The following is a 19272-nucleotide window of genomic DNA, read 5'->3' on the forward strand; positions in this document are numbered from 1 at the left end:
ACCACTATATGGCAAACAAGTAATGAAAACACTGAAAACACTTCCAAGATTTGAATTTAGTTCAACTACCACCAAGCTACTGCAAAATGTAGTTAAATGACTAGTTGAACTACATGTAGTTCACTACTCCTTACCACTACCTATACATATCTTGCCTCTCCCATGACTTTTTCTAGTTTCCTACAAAATCTATTGGCATTATTGTCAAATTCACCCCCCACACAAAAAACAACATTGTCAACAATTTAAAGAGAGACTTGAGACAATTTCTGTTTATTTAGATGGTATGCAATCTGATATAGACAACGAGACAGATGTTTTGAAATAACTCAATGTTACATTCAAACTAAAACGTATTGGTCTGTTATGTTTAATTGAAAATAACGGTGTTTGTCTGTATTAGATTTGACTAGTATTGAGATCTTCTCTAATAACTACCTATTCATTCTGTAATAACTACATATTCATTCTGTAATATACCTATTCATTCTGTAATAACTACATATTCATTCTATAATAACTACCTATTCATTCTGTAATAACTACCTATTCATTCTGTAATAACTACCTATTCATTCTGTAATAACTACCTATTCAGCCTTTTCTACATACTATGGCCTTCTGTATTCCTCACACAATTCACTTCCAACAAGCACCATACATCTTAAGCAACACCCTCTTTCAAACCTGGTACAAAACATACTTTACTTTCTCCCTTTGGTTATCAATATAGCAAGGCACTGTTCGCCTGGGTTACCATGAGTGTTGTCATAACACAATCAGACTGCTCAAGTAAAACCGCATGCTGTTGAAGTACTAATGAAAGACTGTGTTTAAAAAGGCACCAATATAGAACCATTGCACGTTGTTTAGGGACCTCATCTGGTCCTATGAAAAGTGAAGGATAATAACTTATTCAGAGACCAACTAAGGGGCTTCCACTAGCAAAACAAAATCACTTTCATAACCATAATACATATTAGTTACAATATTTTTATTAAAAACAATGAATATCCAAAATGTTAGGACTAAAGCAGACTAGAAGTTGAGGCAACGAGAATTTCATTAAGAACTTAACAGTGCTCTGCAAGGTAAGGTTGTCAGTGCACTGTAACAGCAAGACACATATAATCTAAAATCTAAAAGTAATAAACATACCCACACTGTGGGTGGTTACTTGTTTGTGATGAAGCCACGGTTACAAAGTCAGTGAATGGACACCAATACTGTACAATGCTGCTAGTGAAGATGTGTCAATCAGCTGTTTTACAGAAAACATGTAATAAACCCCAATTAAACAATAATTACAAGATGTGACCAAGTTTGGAATCGAAAGGGTTAGAATGAAAATATTATTTTCAGAGATTGTGGTAGAATGAATTTACATTTATAAGCTTGTTAACAACAGTTGGAGCTAATTTACAAATGGTACTGTAGTCTTTCACCTTACAATAAACAGTCTGATCTTGTCCTTACAACCAAGTGCTTCAATAACCCTTTGGAAATGTTACCAAAAGTAAAGCCTAAATGCTCATTTTTACTCTGTAGGTTTCATTCAACCTTTTGACAGACCATGCACTTGAACACTTGGTCACTCAAGACTTTTTTTTGTTGCAAAACAGCACATTTCATACAATTTAGTTGAAATATAGTCTTCCAGCAGGAGTTTTTTGAAGCAACATGTCCTTCACACATTTGGCTAATATTATGTCTGCAATGAATGAATGCACCAATGAGCCTTTACAACAGTATGATGCCAAATAGTCAAATGGCAAAAGAGATGTAATATTTTTTAACAAGTTAATGTTCACATACAGGGATGTACATTGTTGTCTCCAAGTACAGGAAATAGCCATCATGTGATACGCATGTGTCACGTCATCTAATCTCTTCTGTCTTGTTAAATTCTCCTCTTCCAGCACTGTATATATAAAGTTACTTCTTTGAAAGAGACAGCTGAGTTGAAGAGTTGCTCCTTTTGGGGGTGGAGATCTGGACAGTGTGTGTGTGTGTGTGTGTGTGTGTGTGTGTGTGTGTGTGTGTGTGTGTGTGTGTGTGTTTGTCTAGGTTGGGGATGGCAGTGACCATTTCCATGATTTGCCAGGGTAAAGTCATGGAGTACTTTGGGGGCAATGGAGGCAGTGAAAGAGGCATTAGCTGTGAAACTTTTGCTCTCAACTGTCTGAGCTCTCCCCCTCTCTCTTTCTCCCCCTCCACATCATCATATATTCTTCATTAGAAACAAGGTAGCTACACAACAACACAAAATGTAAATGTTACCATTGTTAACAAGAGTAATCATGTTAAAAGTTGTAAGAATAATAAAATCAGAAATCCGTCCTTAATGGCGTCTGGCGCTCTTGGCGGACCCCTACCCCCGAAGGCTTAGCAATGGTTTAACACTTGTGCTTCATGGCCAGCTGTGGAGAGGGGAGGGAGAGAGAGAGGGGACAAAAAGTAGGCTACATGTCAACAATAGTAAGCTGTGGGGATATATAAACGTTATACAGTGACTAAACCAAACGAGAAAGCAATTTAACTAAACATTTCTTCAACAGCCCTTCTGAATAGATGTCTTGGGGTTGCCACAAATCATTCAAAAATGTGCCTAAAAAAGTAACAAAGTGAGATGCAAAATCTATTAATCCGTCAATTAACCAGTCAATTCTTAAGTTAGCTAGCACATTAAAAACCAACCACCAACTAAGTAAAATAATCTAATTGATGCTGCTTTGTTTTCCCAACTGGTGGAAGCTAACATGGTTGGCATGGTGAGTAATAGAACAGGGAGAAGCAGGGTCTATTCTCTAGGCAGAGAGGAATGATAGCTATTAGAGTGGTGCTATTCCTCAGGCTTGGTAAGAGGCCCAGGCCCCAGTGTTTTCATCACCCTGGCTCATTAACAAGGGTTCTAATAGGCCTGGCTGGAGGCTCATTAGAGAAAAGGCCAGGGCCACCAATCTAATTCACGCACAGAGACGTGCGCACACACACGTAAGGGCACACACACACACTTTGCACACACACACACACACACACACACACACACACACACTTTACTCGCCTACAGTTAAAAATAGAGGCGGTTGAAATCTCCAGAGCTAACAAGTGGGGGCAGCAGAGCTGCAGCACAGACCAGACAGCCGTGCTGAAAGCACAACAGTGGTGCTATTGAGACTGTCACAGAGCCTAAGCAGGTGGGAGACACTGCAGAGACGTACTAACAGAACCTGCAGTGCGGTTTCCTGCTCCAGGTCACCTTGACACAGAACTTCTTCCTTGTTACGAAGTCCAGCACAGGATACCGTATGCTCTCAGCTTCAACCAAAAAATACTGGATCTCATGTAGAAAGAGGGAGACGTGATATCTTGTTCAATGGCATGACAAGGATGAAAAGTTTACAAGATTCTAACCACAAACCTGCCCTCTTACTGTACAATAGTTGGCAGATATACAACGTTCCCAACTCTTAACATCAAGACTCAAGAGGGGGAAAGATTATTTACTTCATGTTCTTAAGGATTTTAGTTCAATGTTATCCCCAGGCAGAAAAGACATTGCAGAATGCATTTACTGTAGCTAGCTAACACCAAATGACACAGTGGTTATCCACGTATAGGGCTGCAGCTTTTAACAAAGTCACATACTGTACATGCTTAAGTGAGTCTTAACTTTTCAAAAAGTGCAAGACAACCAATTAATTAAATAGCCCGTACAATTAAGCATCTAATAGCTGGAGCCCAATAGGGAAGTTGATGACTGGGCCTGTATGGCATGGGGAGTTAAAGGGCCATTCTCTGAGTTAAAGAGTTTTCCCATGAGCTTGATTCATTTCACACCACAGGGTCTTTATCTGTTAACAGTGAGGGGCCGACCATGTCCCATCAAATGGCTTTCAATTAGACCGCCATTGCAGTAATGTATTATTCATTTGTGTGCTCAAAATTAATGCATTTTCGTTTTATAAACGAATTCCGGTCCAGAGTGGATGGAACAGTGGGTCAACCGAAGTGGGGAGATCCCCTTTTTACAGGCGATGACAGAAGCAGGCTCGAAAAAAAAAGCTAGCTACTTAAAAAGTTATTGGAATTGATCACAGTCGTGGGCGCGTGCTAGAAGCGGAGAATGATTCATTTATCATTATATTTCTTACTCCCGCTTTTGCAGCAAAACCATATTATGCTAATGACATCGTTAAGCAGCAGGTGATTCGTTTTACTTGTGTGAGGGATACAGTTGGATGGAGAGGATGAGAGAAGCCCATGGAGAAGAGCTGGGATGGACAGAATAGAGGAACGCACTGTGGAGAGGGGGACTCCTAACAAGAACATCTAGCTAGTGAACCAGAAGCAACAAACTAACCACTTCAACTGAATCACCTCAAGAAGTAGAACACTGTTAGATCTTTCTCCTACTGAGTTTACATTTTCATGATAGATGGGATGAATTGTTAGTCAAAGACAATTGGGAAATGTGGGTTACATGGCATCACCAAGCGATAATGAGTGATTATGTTTTAGAAATGTTATAGCCTATACCTACTGTAGGGCTTACATTTGATCTGTTCAGTTCATGTGTTAAGGAAAAACTCCGCAAGCCCTTGTAATGATGTGATATGTGACACGTGATTATGTGTGTGTGTGTGTGTGTCTCACCTTGTGTGCGGTGACTGAGAACTGCTCAGCACTGTTCTTCATCTCCCCTGTTTTCTCCTCCGCCCGGCTTAACCGCTCCCCTCGCTCGTTAAGAGCCTGGCTGGCCTTCTGTACAGCACTGGTCACACTGTCTGCTGCAGAGTGGAGTATACTGTTACCTGGAGAGGAGAGAGAAAGGGGGAGCAGGGGGGGTAGACAGAGGGGAAAAGAGATGGGATAAATATAATAAATTATACAGTGCCTTGGTGGAGAAGAGGGTGAGGTGCTGCAGTTGCAACAGAGTATGAATCACTCTCAACAAAATAACTCAATGCAGCAGTGACATGAGCCTTACAGAAATGCTCTGCTTTAGAAGTTAATGTTTCATTCAGCATCCCTGGCCGGACTTTGATTATTGACAAGGAACAGGTGAAAAACTGGGTAACTCCAATCAGGGACGTCCTAGGAAGCCAGCTAATGAGTTTTTCTACAGAGGTTGGTTTCCTGTAAGAAATGAGCCAATGAAATAAACTTGTCACAGTCCTCCAACTCTCTAACTAAAAGCATTCCAAATAGCTCCAGGTGTTTCTCAAGGGTTATTATTCTTATTTTCTTTAGTAAAACTTTAGTGGCAGCTCCTTCTCTTTTCCTCCTCAGACAGTGTGATAATAGCAAAGCGGGAACGAGTGCGTTCGACTTTGAACCCCTTGCGCTGGCGGCACAGCTGTGTGGATGAGAGGAAATAACAGAATACGGTCTTCCCCCGATAGCACCGACCCTGCGGATGTTTCAAACTGGCAAGCTATTCATCTACGGCTTTGGGGAGCGCTGCCTGCCGTCGACTAGCACTACGCTAACAATCCTTGCTTTTGGTTGGGGACCGCCGTCTGCTCAAAACTTTCACTTCAGAGCCATTACCCTGGTGCAGCGCCAGTACTTTATAATCATCTCTTTATGTGGTGATATATCCAAGGGCAGCATGCCACTTTGAATAGTTTTGAGCATTGCTTTTCCTTTGAAGTGTGTTCTATTGTTGACCTGGCTGGGGTTCTTTGGTTGCCTGGGAAAGAAGACAATGGGGATGTTTTTTGATCAGTTGTTCCAAAGTTGTGAACAAGCCATTCTTTCAACGAAACTGGGGACTGGTACCGCAATTTTCTGTATGAACAATGGACAAAAAGAAACGCCACCAAAAAAAAAGAAAAGAGGCCAGAGTTGATAACGTGCTCCTCTCAACTGGCTAGTTGTGGAAGGAATAGGAAATACAGCGGAACTCAATGTAAATGAGGCCTTCAGTGTTAGATGACCGTAAGTGAAATATGGGGTTAAAGTTCAGTTCCAAACATCCCATGAGATCAAAACCAATCATAAACAATCACAGAGCCAATTCTATAACGGGGCTTTGACAATATAACAAATCTTCCAATATGTCCCATTTCCCCACTTCTCTGAAGGGTCTGTAGTTAGAAGATGAGACAATATTGCTTCCATTTCTGCTTTGAGATAATTGAATAGGAAGATTGAGGACATCCAGGTTATGTTGCAGGAGAGGGAAGCCACTAAAAATACTGAACCCAGCCAGTCATTTTAACATGTCTTCCCAAAGGGAACCCATACTGTAGAGTGTAGGCTATGCAGTGCTGTGGCGCCCAGACAGGTACGCTGACTGATAAATAATTGGAGTTGTGGCGCAGCGGGTTAAATGACAGCCCAACGTAGACGAGATGCCAGCTGGTGTTCCTCTACTCTCTGCTTTCCTTCAAAGGAAGTTAACTTGATAAAGTAAAATCCGTTTCATTCAAAGCTAGCTAATGCTAAAGCAACCCATTGGATTCCACAACCCTTCCGGTAGATACTCACCCCAAAGCCAGATGTCACATTTTCATGGATAATGGAATAAATTAGGAGTACAGAGACACTACACATTTTCATGGATAATGGAATACATTAGGAGTACAGAGACACTACACATTTTTGAGCCAAACCCAGCGCCATCACCGCAGTTCCAACATTTTGCCATGGAAGCGTTTCGACTTGTAGAAGATCTCCAAGTGGAAAGGTTTTGGCTAGGCTCTGGGTTTAATTACAGTGTAGGGAAGGAGAAATGTGTTTATCTAGTGTTGCTGTGGCCTCCATCTTCTTTACAGTATTGAAATAAGGACTTGTATTGGGACACAAGTGACATGTCTCCCTCTACGTCACCCTTCCCATCCTTTAATTAATAAAACCCTCTCCTTCCCCTGAGAGCAGAGAAGTGATGAGACCTCTTCACCTCCGTCCACATCCCTTTAATTCCCTCTCTCCGCTGAGAGAGGGCCCAGAGATTAACACTCCCCTCATCCCTCCATCCCACACAGTCTTCCCCCTCTTTCCCGACTCTCACTCCATTTCCTGGGCTGGGCAATTCCAGCCAGCTGCTGGTTGAGTCCCCTCCTATGGTGAATGTAATTTAAAAGAGTAGCAGGGAGGCAGGTTGTGTGTTGACTAAGGACCTGAGTCTTTACTCTGTAGAGTTGATGAAGGTGCAGTCATTCTGTAAGGGGGAGTTGAAGGAGTGACGGAGCACATGGTGATTCAACTCTCTGTCCTCTGATTCTACTGAGGTTTCTCTTTACAAGAACATGGGGGAGTGATGTCTTGCTTTTAACAAGCACCTCTGGGTTGGTTTTTTCGGGAAACCAAAGTAATCTCTGCTCAGAGAAAAATGTAACTTCAGTGTTACAAAAAGGGTTGAGAGCTGGCACATTTTTGGGGGGGAGAAATGTGTTACGATAACGTACGTGTTTGGCTGGTGAGTTTTTCCTGAAATGGTTCGCTCACTATCCCTGTAAAGGAATCTAACCTTCCTGATGCTGTGTCCTATGACCAGGGAACTCCTACATCAACAATGGAGGGAGAATGCGTTTCTACATCCCCATGTTATCAATATAATCAGGGCGCGCCTGTAAAACAAAAAGGCAAAACCCTTTCTTCTGCAACAAAAGTTGAAGAAAAGTGAAATGCCCCACAATGAACCCAGAAAGATGATCCAAAAACACAATTCCAGGGTGATTCCATCCCTTGAGCCTTTGACCTCTATAATCAAGTGACCACAAGTCAGGCCGACACAATATAATGTTGTGGTTGTGAACATGGAACCATTTTAATGTGCAGGAACATGATGATGACTGTCAATCGCCACTTTCTCTCAAAGCCTGCTCGATTGTTTATGCCATTCAGGGTTTCCCAAACTCGGTCCTAGCCCCCACCATCTCACCTTGGGTGCACGTTTTGTTTTTTGCCCTAACACTACACAACTGATTCAAATAATCAAAGCTTGATGAGTTAGTTATTTGAATCAGCTGTGTAGTGCTAGGGCAACAACAACAACAAAAACGTGCACCCAGGGGGGCCTCAGGACAGAGTTTGGGAAAACCGGACTGTAAATCACCCAGTTAATACATCTACACTCAGACCAATGCAAGCATACGCTCAGGAATACATTCTTAGAGGCACACGCATGCTTGCTAGCACAAACACACCCTTGCATAGGCCAACTATCTTAAAGAGGTAAGCTCAAGCAGAGTCAATTACCATCCAGTATGAATAGTGTGCCAGAATGCTGCCCTGAGGCAGTCTCTGTGTGGGTGTGGTAGGACAAGGGGGTAGAGATCAGAGATGGGTTCTATATCTATGGTAGAGAGACTCTCCTGTAGAGTACAGTCCCACCTACTAATCTGTACATTACACATTTCATCAAAAGCTTTCCATATTAGTTATGACCAAAGGGCCTTTGTCGTTGTTCCCCTTAAAGCAGAGCTACTGAAAAATGGAACAGCTGTAGCATTGTGTAGCTACAGTAACTCACTCCCCTGTCATCCTTAGTTTGTCAGTAAGAATTTCACACCCTGCAGCTCAACATGGTGCTGCACATGCTGTGCACAGCGACAGGGATGGGGAGAGGAGGAGAGACGAGAGAGTTGAGAGAGATGTAGAGCTCAAGAGAAGGCAAAACAGATAGTGAAAAAGGGAGAGTGAGAAGGATACACAGCCGTCAATAGAGACTGACGTAGCCAACACAAGATGAACTCAACATGTCACCCACCCTGTAGAGCAGAGCTCCCCAACAGGATGGCATCACACTGGGCATACTGCTGTACCCACCGACCCCCCCCCAGCAGCGGAGAAACCAAGGAGACAAATCCATTGAACGTTCCCTAACTCCCCCCTCTCCACTTTTCTGCTGCCTAATTCATGCAAAACTTCTAACCTAAGCCACCCGTTTTCTTCTTAATACAGTGTTAATCCACTTTTTTAAAGTCATTAGGAGAAAGGGGAAGATTCTTCTGACATTCTCAGCACGGTTACAGTAGAGTTGCCCATTCATTTTGTCACTGCTCTGCTAATAGGGTTGCAGCAGTCAGGGAGTGGGGATGCTAATGGGAACAAACATGGAACATTCTGTCCCTGAACCGAAGAGACACTGTCGGTCTAATAGAGCAAATTGCTACTAGGTATTCAAGTACTGTAACCCTCATGAAAGTTTAAAGAGATAAACGTCAGGGTTGCATATTATACTGAAAAACCATAACCCTGTTCATAATTGCCTTGTTTATATTAGTTCCTAGGACAGTTTGAAGATGAATTGGTATTGAGGTGACTAATGTAGGTAACGCTCATTTACTGTCCTTGTGCTTGAGGTCGAGAGAAGATAAGACTTAAGTTGATGACATGGTTCCTCGGCGTGAATTAGCTTGTTTAATCTGAAAGGCTGACAGTGAGGTGATCGTCGATCTCATAACTCACATAAACTGTGCATCTAAAAGAGGAGCCCTTTCTGTACACCCGTCCCTCAAAATGACAGTATCCCACTTGGAAGTCCTATACTCTGTGTGCATACAGATATTCTAGAACACACTGTACATTCTGTAAGCCATCAAATGTTATATCATTAATTTGAAGATCGAAGAGTGAAGAGCTTAACTGCCTTGTTAGTAAAAATGATGAATTCTTTTAGTTGAATGTAAAATTTGTTTCCTGCTTACCTTCTAAGAGTAGCCGCCGACCTTGGCGTCGACTGTTTAAAACAACTTCTTTCCTCATTCTGTTCAAAAAGACCTTGCAACGGAAAACGACTGAATCTACAGTTTCATCGTCTGTGACAAGAAAATGGAAAAGGAATGTCTTAATTTGGATTTGTTTTTGTTATTTTATCTGTTAGACCGAAGAAATTACTGTATGTTGTTTAATACTTATTACAACACAGTACAGTTTGTTCTAATATGGTCATTTTTGTTAATTTTGGTTAAATAATGTAATAGAATTACTGTATTACGTTATTAAAAGGGCTTCGTTCAAACAGTGAATTAGGAAAGAAATCAAATATTTTAATTTGGGGTAACTGGAATAGATTAGGGAAGTTAGGGGACCGTTTAAGTAGAAATTAAGTATTGTTTGTTATTAACTTGAAAGGTAGCCTGTATTGTAACACATTTTCACTTGAGTTGTAATTGACTGCATAATCTATCAGCAGTTTCCCATAAGAAATCTCACAACAGTTTAAAATGGTGTAAATTCTGCTTGAAGTTCCCTCCTGACAGTAAGCATTTGTATGATAGTTTCCAAAATGATTCAAAAGTTAATAAAAGGAGCATATATTAGCATTTAGCATCCTAGAATTCAAAAACTGATAAAAGCAGCAGCCAATATTTTAAACTCCCTCTCACTATTTTAAGACACGCTCTACCACTTAAGCAGAGGCCCATGAGAGTCTGTGGGGAAGAGCGCGTGCTACAGCCTCAGTCGATCCTGATAACGTGGCTTTAACAAAATGAGTCCAGCAACGCTGCTTTAATTCAGGCCCTATTACACGGCCCATCAAGTATCACTACACAAGTTCCTGGCTGCACATCTCCACACGGCTCTAAAGGGAGTTCACAGCGGTCTCAGGATGAGGTAGGCTTTTCGTGCATCACCTACACATAACTAGTGAGGCGACAACCAAAAGACGTGACCAAGATGGAAATCTTTGATGAGAAAATAATGATTGTCATTATTTAACCACATGCATTAAAAAAGGTGCACTCCGTAGTTTAACATTTCAGCCAATAAAGAATAGGACCAAGTGTCCTATTTGTGTGTATTGCACAACCTTTTGGTCTAAACCTCCATTGTGTGGAATTCATTCTGTTACCACAAGGGGAAGTACAGCAATGGAGAGTGCCTACACCCTCACCTTAAAGCCCAGCTCTGTATTATAATTCCAGACCAGGCCTTTTCAATAAAGAAAGGATGAATAAAGTTCATCATAAGCTAACAGAATCCACAGTAAGCCTGACAACCTTGTCCTGTCAAACCTTTACAATCTCTCAACGCATAAGAACAACCGTCCCTGAGTCCAGCCTGCCAATTAATATCATGTTCACTAACACATATAACTCTGCCTCACTAAAACGGTGGCAAAGTGACAAGCCATTTCTTTGTGTTTGCCCAGCTAACAAAGATGAGCTCTTGTGTAGAATAGATAATTGCCTGTCAGGGTGACCCAGTGTAGAGTAAGCGCCTCTGTTCTGTGTTAAAGGCAAATCTAAATCAGCAAGAAAGGGCAATATCCCAGAATCCTCCAGTGGGTCATTAGGTCCTGTGTGTTCTAGCAGTGTAGTAATAAGTATGTTATCGAAGGCACCTCAGTTACGACAACAACTAGTCTATTAAAGCCTTCAACACACAAACACCATTATAGTGATCGTGTCAACCCCAACAAGGTAGTGTGTAAGCAACATGGTTCCTGACCATTTGACTCAATGTGTTTTTCGTGACAGTTCAACGGGACGAACCTTGTTTATTGTTACATTGACAGCAGGATGTTATTTTTTATCTGGGAAGTTAACGAGTCCAGTAAAGCAATACAATACTGTACATTGTGATTACACTAAAGACGTTCAAGCTATATCTATACCAAACTATCTAATCTAGTAGTGTATGTGAATGTTGAATAGGGTCCTATACTCCAGAGGTAGTTGCTTTGTCATCCCTATTCCCCATGCTGGTCAGTCAGAAGAGGGGCGTCCCACACAGTTATTGTCCCACACCGGAGCAGCGTCATGATATTTGTTTTGCACTGGTGTGAGACTTAAACTGGAGGGGACAGTGGTGGCAGCACTCTGACATCCTCTTCCTCCTACTGTCACTAGGTCTCTGGCTGTGCGGTCACGTCCGTTGGCAGTCACGCTACTCATTGTGCTTCCTGGGAGCTGAGAGTTGGCTTTTGAGTTGATTGAACAGGCATGGCGTTGCCAGGTCAATGTCTTTCTATGGTCTATATCCAATCTAAGTCTATTAGATTGAAAGCATTAGCAGATTTGGGGATTGGATATTGATAGTAAAAACTAATCTTTTGAGTCAATTACTAGCTGAGCTGGTGGTTACATAAATAAACTAAAAACCGTTGCCAAAATACTGGAATAATGAAACCAATACCGAGCGTGCTTTGTGTTGGTGTTTTAAGTATATATGTGTGTTGTTGCATAAGTGAGACACTACACAACATCCCATTACACCCAGTATGCAGATGGCCATTTAACTGGAGGTGTCTGACAGAGTGAATGAGAGATAGGCCACAGATGTTCTCGCTATGTTTTGGCCTATTCTTCAGCCCCCCAGAGGACAATACAATAACCTCTACCCACACTATAACTACAGCCCAGCCAGCAATACACTACTGTATTTGTCAGGGGTTACACTGTACAAGTTAAAAGAGGAAGAAAAACATACAAGCTGTGGTTTATGATGTAAGAGGGAGAAGATCAGGGCAGAGGCATATAGCAATGAGGAGTAGAGGGGACTTTAAGAGCAGGAGTAGCTGGGAATGGAAAGGAACTGTCTTCTACTGAATAGTAATTGGCTAATACAGCTTTTTCTATAGAGGGAATGATCTATTTTTAAATGCATTGTTACAATAATGATCAAGTAGCACTGCGTCTATAAAGAATAAATGATCAGTGTGCAATATTCCTCTCAAAATAACTGCTTATTAATGTTAATACAAATAGCTTTTCTGGAGTACGCCCATTGAATTACATTTGATCAAACTTCATATTTCTCTACTATAGCTCCCCTCTCAGGTCTCAAGAACAGGTTTACAGCTGATTAAGAACAGGGTCTTCCACAACCCCCTCTCTGGCTCAGGAACACAGAGGAAGCCTTCCCTCTCTACCAATAGGCTACCTTCTACCTCCCCTGTAAGGATAACCTGCTACAATATGGAAATTACTTCATATTGCTTACCTAGGTGGTCAATTCATATAGGAATTGGTTGTGTTGTGAACGTAGGGATGTGAAGCCATGTTATTTTTTTTTATAAGCTTGTGTATATTTTTTAGTTATTAGAGTGTGGGAGTGAGTTAATATTCCTTGTGACTAAAGGTTAGTTCTCAGTGGACTGGTTTTTCCATCATCTCAGGAGTAAAACAAACTATTTAATGATGATGTATCATAGTACAGTTAAAGATCATTAGATAGATTTAATGATGATGATGTATCATAGTACAGTTAAAGATCATTAGGTAGATTTAATGATGATGATGTATCATAGTATAGTTAAAGATCATTAGGTAGATTTAATGATGATGTATCATAGTATAGTTAAAGATCATTAGGTAGATTTAATGATGTATCATAGTTAAAGATCATTAGGTAGATTTAATGATTAATCATAGTACAGTTAAAGATCACTAGGTAGATTTAATGATGATGATGAATCATAGTATAGTTAAAGATCATTAGGTCGATTTAATGATGATGATGTATCATAGTACAGTTAAAGATCATTAGGTCGATTTAATGATGATGATGTATCATAGTATAGTTAAAGATCATTAGGTAGATTTAATGATGATGTATCATAGTATAGTTAAAGATCATTAGGTAGATTTAATGATGATGTATCATAGTACAGTTAAAGATCATTAGGTAGATTTAATGATGATGTATCATAATACAGTTAAAGATCATTAGGTACATTTAATGATGCCTTTAGGAACGGCAATCGTTAAAATGAAAAGTCCTCAAAGTAAATGGGAATAATAACTCAGTGTCGTTATACAACAAATCAGATCTGAACATGTAAGTGGCATTCTCTACATATAGAATGAAGAACTTTTCAGTTGAAAGACAAAACAGACCTTGGAGTGAGAACACTAGATCTGACCAAGAGCTTTTTCTGGATCAAAATGGGGCTTAGGTGGTGGGCGTGGCCATGGCCAAAGGTGCAGTCGCACTGACATTACGTCACTGGCTAATTTCCTACAATTCTATACATTTTGCCATGTGGCAGAGATGCAATTTTGCAGTTTTAATGCAAATATCCTGAAATTCTACACGTCACCTTTCCTATTTTCACCCCTTTTTCGTGGTATACAATTGGTAGTTCGAGTTTTGTCTCATTGCTGCAAGTCCCGTACGGACTCGGGATAGGCGAAGGTCGAGAGCTGTGCGTCCTCCGAAACACAACCCAACCAAGCCACACTGCTTCTTGACACAATGCCCGCTTAACCCAGAAGCCAGATACACCAACCAACGTGTTGGAGGAAACACCGTACACCTGGCAACCGTGTCAGCGTGCATTGTGCCTAGCCCGCCACAGGAGTCGCTAGTGCGTGATGGGACAACATCCCTGCCGGCCAAACCCTCGCCCTAACCCGGACAACCCTGGGCCAATTATGCGCCGCCCCATGGGTCTCCCGGTCGTGGCCAGCTGTGACAGAGCCTGGACTCGAACCAGGATCTCTAATGGCACAGCTAGCACTGTGATGCAGAGTCTTAGACCACTGCAGCACTCGGGAGGCCCCCACATTATCTTTTCTACATAATTAATATCTGGTTTTAGTCGTTTAAGTTATTGTTTGGACATAGGCGGCCTGAAAAAACTGAAAAGGCAGAAAAAACCCAGACTTTCATACAGTTAGTGAGAGCAAGAGCGAGAGAGAGAGAGAGAGATGGTGTGTCTTGTCACGGTGTCTCTTACCTCCCAGCAGTTTGGACTGACAGTTGACAAATTCTGGCTTGCTCTGAGAGCTGTAGCGCTGGCAGGTGTGGTGGAGGATCTGGATAAAGGTGCACTTTTCGCCGGCCGAGCCAGCCACCCACTGGTCAAAGGCATTGTCAAATGCCAAGTCAAACTCTGGACAGTCCTTATAGAGAGAGATACAGAAACAGAGCAAGAGAGATAGCGAACAAGCATGAACAAGGCACTAGATGTTGATATGGGATTTGCCCTAATGAAATGGGCCAGGTCATGTAGTCAGGAAAAACTCAGCCCTCGGCAGGGAGGTTCAGTGAACTGTAAACTCACTTTGTTGGGGTCACAGCCGTTGACCTGTCTCAGCTGGTCGATGGTCCACATTGACCTCTTGGCGAAGGATGATGAGCCTGGGAACTGCTTCACCTTGGTGATGGACACATGGGAAGGCTTCTTATTTGTCACTGCGAAGAAGAAATTAAGTAACATTTAGTTCAAAACTAAAAATATTATCTGTTAACAATAGTAAGGGATTCAATTTAAATTGAACAAAGTTAGATGCCAAATGTTCATATAATGAAGGTGCTGTTTTGAACAGAGGGAATGTGAGAACACACTATGGTCACCACAAGCAATGAGAGTGACAAGCTTCCTCCATAGCAGCTGTGCTCAGGAATACAGAGGTCATTGGTGCCAAAAACAACATAGGCTTATCAGCAAAAGCAACAGAAAATAAAAAGCTATTTTTTTCCTGAGACACAGCCTGGCCTAATGTTGACTGGACCTCCCTGTGGCCGGGCCTTGGACATTATAGTTATCCAGTTAGAATATGCCTACTAATCTTTCATTTACTTCCAATGGGAGCTATCGTCTTTAACCCAACCACACAGTGTCTGACAGTACGATAAGGTGCAGTGTGACAAAGAAAATAAAAAGTTAACTTCGTTGGTCCTGTCAGAGTCTGCGGTTATGGCACCTTTTACACTTCACCAGATGCAACTCGCACAAAAGAAAAGCACCCGTTTGTATCGATAAAAATGATGTATTGCTTCCAGTCCTCTGTCGACTAAATCTAAGTGGATATCAAGAACGGCTAAAGCCTTGTGCTAGATAATCTACTTTCAGTATCTGGAGAAAGAGGGAAAGTATAAATCAACACGTGTGGTTTAGCCAAAGAGGAGTACTCATACTAGTGAGTACAGCCTGAGGCCTACTGTAGTATCTAGTATCCACATCCTGCCCTGTGACATCACCACACCTCCCCGCAGCCCAGACTCTTTCCATGGATCAAAGCTCTGTGTTTACAGATCATCCTGTTCAGAGTTCCGTCATGTGTCAGAACCACTGCATGCGTGCACAGCTGGATCCAGGCACGCCAATATCTTTTGGAAGGGCCAACGTGCTCCTGTGTTGTTTTTGCTGGCCCAAATACCAGGCCACTGTTTCCGCTCTCCCCATCTGCCATTGTGTCTTTCTGGATAGACAGATAGGCCTTGTGTAGGTCACTCCTCTTCTGTTCAGAGTTTGGTTTCCAAAACACAGTCCCATCTGGGCAGGTTGTTATCAGTTACCAACATGTTTTTGAGGCCTAGTGTCAGACCAAGCCCTTCTCCTGTTATTCACGTTGTCTTTTCAAAAACATAGGTAGGGCTAGATCCCTGTCTGTTATTCACGTTGTCTTTTTAATAACATAGGAAGGGCTAGATCTCTGTTTTTTGCATCATCCTGTTTGTTGTGATAGTATCTCCTTGGTGAGGGGAGATGTTTGGATATATTGTACATGTCCATTTATACAGCTGTATCTAACAGCGGAACTTGTGGACTGATCTCAGTGTGCGACAGTCAGGGGCTTGGTGTGAAGAGTCCCGTTTTCTACCTGAGCCGCGTGGTGCTTCTGGTAAGATACTCTGCTCATTTTGATATTACAGACTTCCAGTGAGCAATGGAAGCACCTTCTGTTTAACCAGTAAATGTATCCATCTACAAAGTGGAACTGGTTTCTTTAAATGGGTTCTTCTTGACTAACACGCCTACAGAGTAGAGGTCGACCGATTAATCGGAATGGCCGATTAATTAGGGCCGATTTCAAGTTTTCGTAACAATCGGAAATCGGTATTTTTGGACTCCGATGTTACGTTTAAATTTTTTTTTTTTTTAAGACCTTTATTTAACTAGACAAGTCAGTTAAGAACACATTCTTATTTTCAATAACGGCCTAGGAACAGTGGGTTAACTGCCTTGTTCAGGGGCAGAACGACAGATTTTTACCTTGTCAGCTCAGGGATTCAATCTTGCAACCTTACGGTTAACTAGTCCAACGCTCTAACCACCTGCTTTACATTGCACTCCACGAGGAGCCTGCCTGTTACACGAATGCAGTAAGAAGCCAAGGTAAGTTGCTAGCTAGCATTAAACTTATTGTTTTTTATACGATCAATCAATCACAATCACTAGTTAACTACACATGGTTGATGATATTACTAGTTTATCTAGCCTGTCCTGCGTTGCATATAATCGCTTAGGTACACGTTGCTCCAACCATAAACATCAATGCCTTTCTTAAAATCAATACACAAGTATATATTTTTAAACCTGCATATTTAGTTAAAAGAAATTCATGTTAGCAGGCAATATTAACTAGGAAAATTGTGTCACTTCTCTTGCAACAGAGTCAGGGTATATGCAGCAGTTTGGGCCGCCTGGCTTGTTGCGAACTGTGAAGACTATTTCTTCCTAACAAAGACAGCCAACTTCGCCAAACGGGGGATGGTTTAACAAAAGCGCATTCGCGAAAAAAAGCAATCGTTGCACGACTGTACCTAACCATAAACATCAATGCCTTTCTTAAAATCAATACACAGAAGTATATATTTTTAAACCTGCATATTTCGCTAAAAGAAATACAGGTTAGCAGGCAATATTAACTTTCGGAAAACCCAGGCTTTTACGAGAGTAGAAATCAGTGAAGCAGATATCAGAGCACAAGTCAGAATTGGGGATAGCAACAGTAGATAGGCCAGGGTGTACATGCACATTTCCAGATATCATTAGCAGAAATACAATCAAGGCACGGCATAGGACAGGGAGAGCTCTGCAGTGCTGATTTATGACATCTGAATGTGCATCAGATGGCAACAAGATCATATTGTACAGCAATTTCATCAGGTAAGATGACTACAAAGCCAGCGAGAGGTGGTTAGAATAGGATGGGAGGCCTAAAGTCTGTGTAACCAATACAGTATGTCCCACAGTTGGGTAAAGAATGTTTGTAGTCAACAAAGTATGCAGGAGTCATGAGGCAAAATGCACAAGAAAAAATTAAATGTATAACAACTTGTGGCTAGCCATTGTAAGTTCAGAGTCACTCGCCCCAACAGTGCGCGTGTGCTTTTATTTCTGGAGGCAGATTTCTTGTAGAAAATGCCAGTGTATGGTCTTTGAACAGCAGGAGGGGGCTTCAGAGGATGCTTCAAAGACTCCTGCACTTGTTGGGCCCAAACGCCTCGACAGCTTTTACTTCTCACGTTAGTGCTAATTGAATTTGTATCTGGTCTGTCCTTGCAAGCCTGGGAGCCTTAACTCAGCATTCAGTCCCCATAAAGTAAAATATATCATTGTAATGTACTTTATTTGTTACCATGTGTGTAACCATGCCAGCCTAGGACCTCCACATCCGTCTTCTTCATTTGCGGGATTGTCTGAGACAGCTTAAACTGTGTGTTTGCACAATCGAAAAATTTCTGCACAAACTGTCAGAAACCGTCTCAGGGAAGGTAATCTGCTTTCTAGTCATCTTCTCCAGGATCTTGACCTGACTGCAGTTCGGCGTCGTAACCGACTTCAGTGGGCAAATGCTCACCTTCGATGGCCACTGGCACGCTGGAGAAGCTCTTCACGGGTGAATCCCGGTTTCAACTGTACCGGGCAGATGACAATGTATGGCGTTGTGTGGGCAACCGGTTTGCTGATGTCAACGTTGTGAACAGAGTGCACCATGGTGGCGGTGGGGTTATGGTATGGGCAGGCATAAGCTACAGACAACATACACACTTGCATTTCATTGATTTGCTATTTGAATCCACAGAGATACCGTGACGAGATCCTGAGGCCCATTGCCCTGCCATTCCTCCACGCCATCATCTCATGTTTCAGTATGGGATGTTAAACGGTTGACCTGATTCTCTGTGGTCACTTAAGATCCCATGGCACTTATTGTAAGAGTAGGGGTTTTAATCCAAATGTCCTGGCTAAATTCCCAATCTGGCTTCATACCATCATGGCCACCTAATCATCCCCAGCTTCCAATTGGTTCATTCATCCCCACACCTCTCCCCTATAACTATTCTCCAGGTCATTGGTGTAAATGAGAGTGTTCTCAGTCAACTTACCTGGTAAAACAGTCGTTAAATCAAAAATGATAATGCACGGCCCCATGACGCAAGGATCTGTACACAATTCCTGGAAGCTGAAAATGTCCAAGTTCTTCCATGGCCTGCATAGTCACCAGACATGTCACCCATTGAGCATGTTTGGGATGTTCTGGGTCGACGTGTTCGACAGCGTTCCAGTTCCCGCCAATATCCAGCAACTTTGCACAGCCATTGAAGAGGAGTCGGACAACATTCCACAAGCCACAATGA

General features: G+C 42.0%; 1 protein-coding gene across 2 annotated transcripts in view; it reads right to left on the reverse strand.

Moving 5' to 3' along the window:
- Positions 1-244: 244 nt before the first annotated feature.
- The window catches only part of LOC115172441 (syntaxin-binding protein 6), a 121395-nt gene continuing 102367 nt past the window's right edge, over positions 245-19272 (reverse strand). Inside the window, exons 3-7 of one of the 2 annotated variants that reach the window (XM_029729883.1) lie at positions 14966-15096; positions 14639-14804; positions 9660-9770; positions 4657-4814; positions 245-2420 (exon numbers count right to left, since the gene is read on the reverse strand). In XM_029729883.1, coding sequence (XP_029585743.1) covers positions 2397-2420; positions 4657-4814; positions 9660-9770; positions 14639-14804; positions 14966-15096 — 590 coding nt within the window. In that variant the 3' untranslated portion in view covers positions 245-2396. The remainder of the gene's footprint in view (positions 2421-4656; positions 4815-9659; positions 9771-14638; positions 14805-14965; positions 15097-19272) is intronic. The other variant, XM_029729884.1, reaches the window with a different exon arrangement.

The sequence above is a fragment of the Salmo trutta genome, chromosome 33, assembly GCF_901001165.1.
Source record: "Salmo trutta chromosome 33, fSalTru1.1, whole genome shotgun sequence".
Taxonomy (NCBI): domain Eukaryota; kingdom Metazoa; phylum Chordata; class Actinopteri; order Salmoniformes; family Salmonidae; genus Salmo; species Salmo trutta.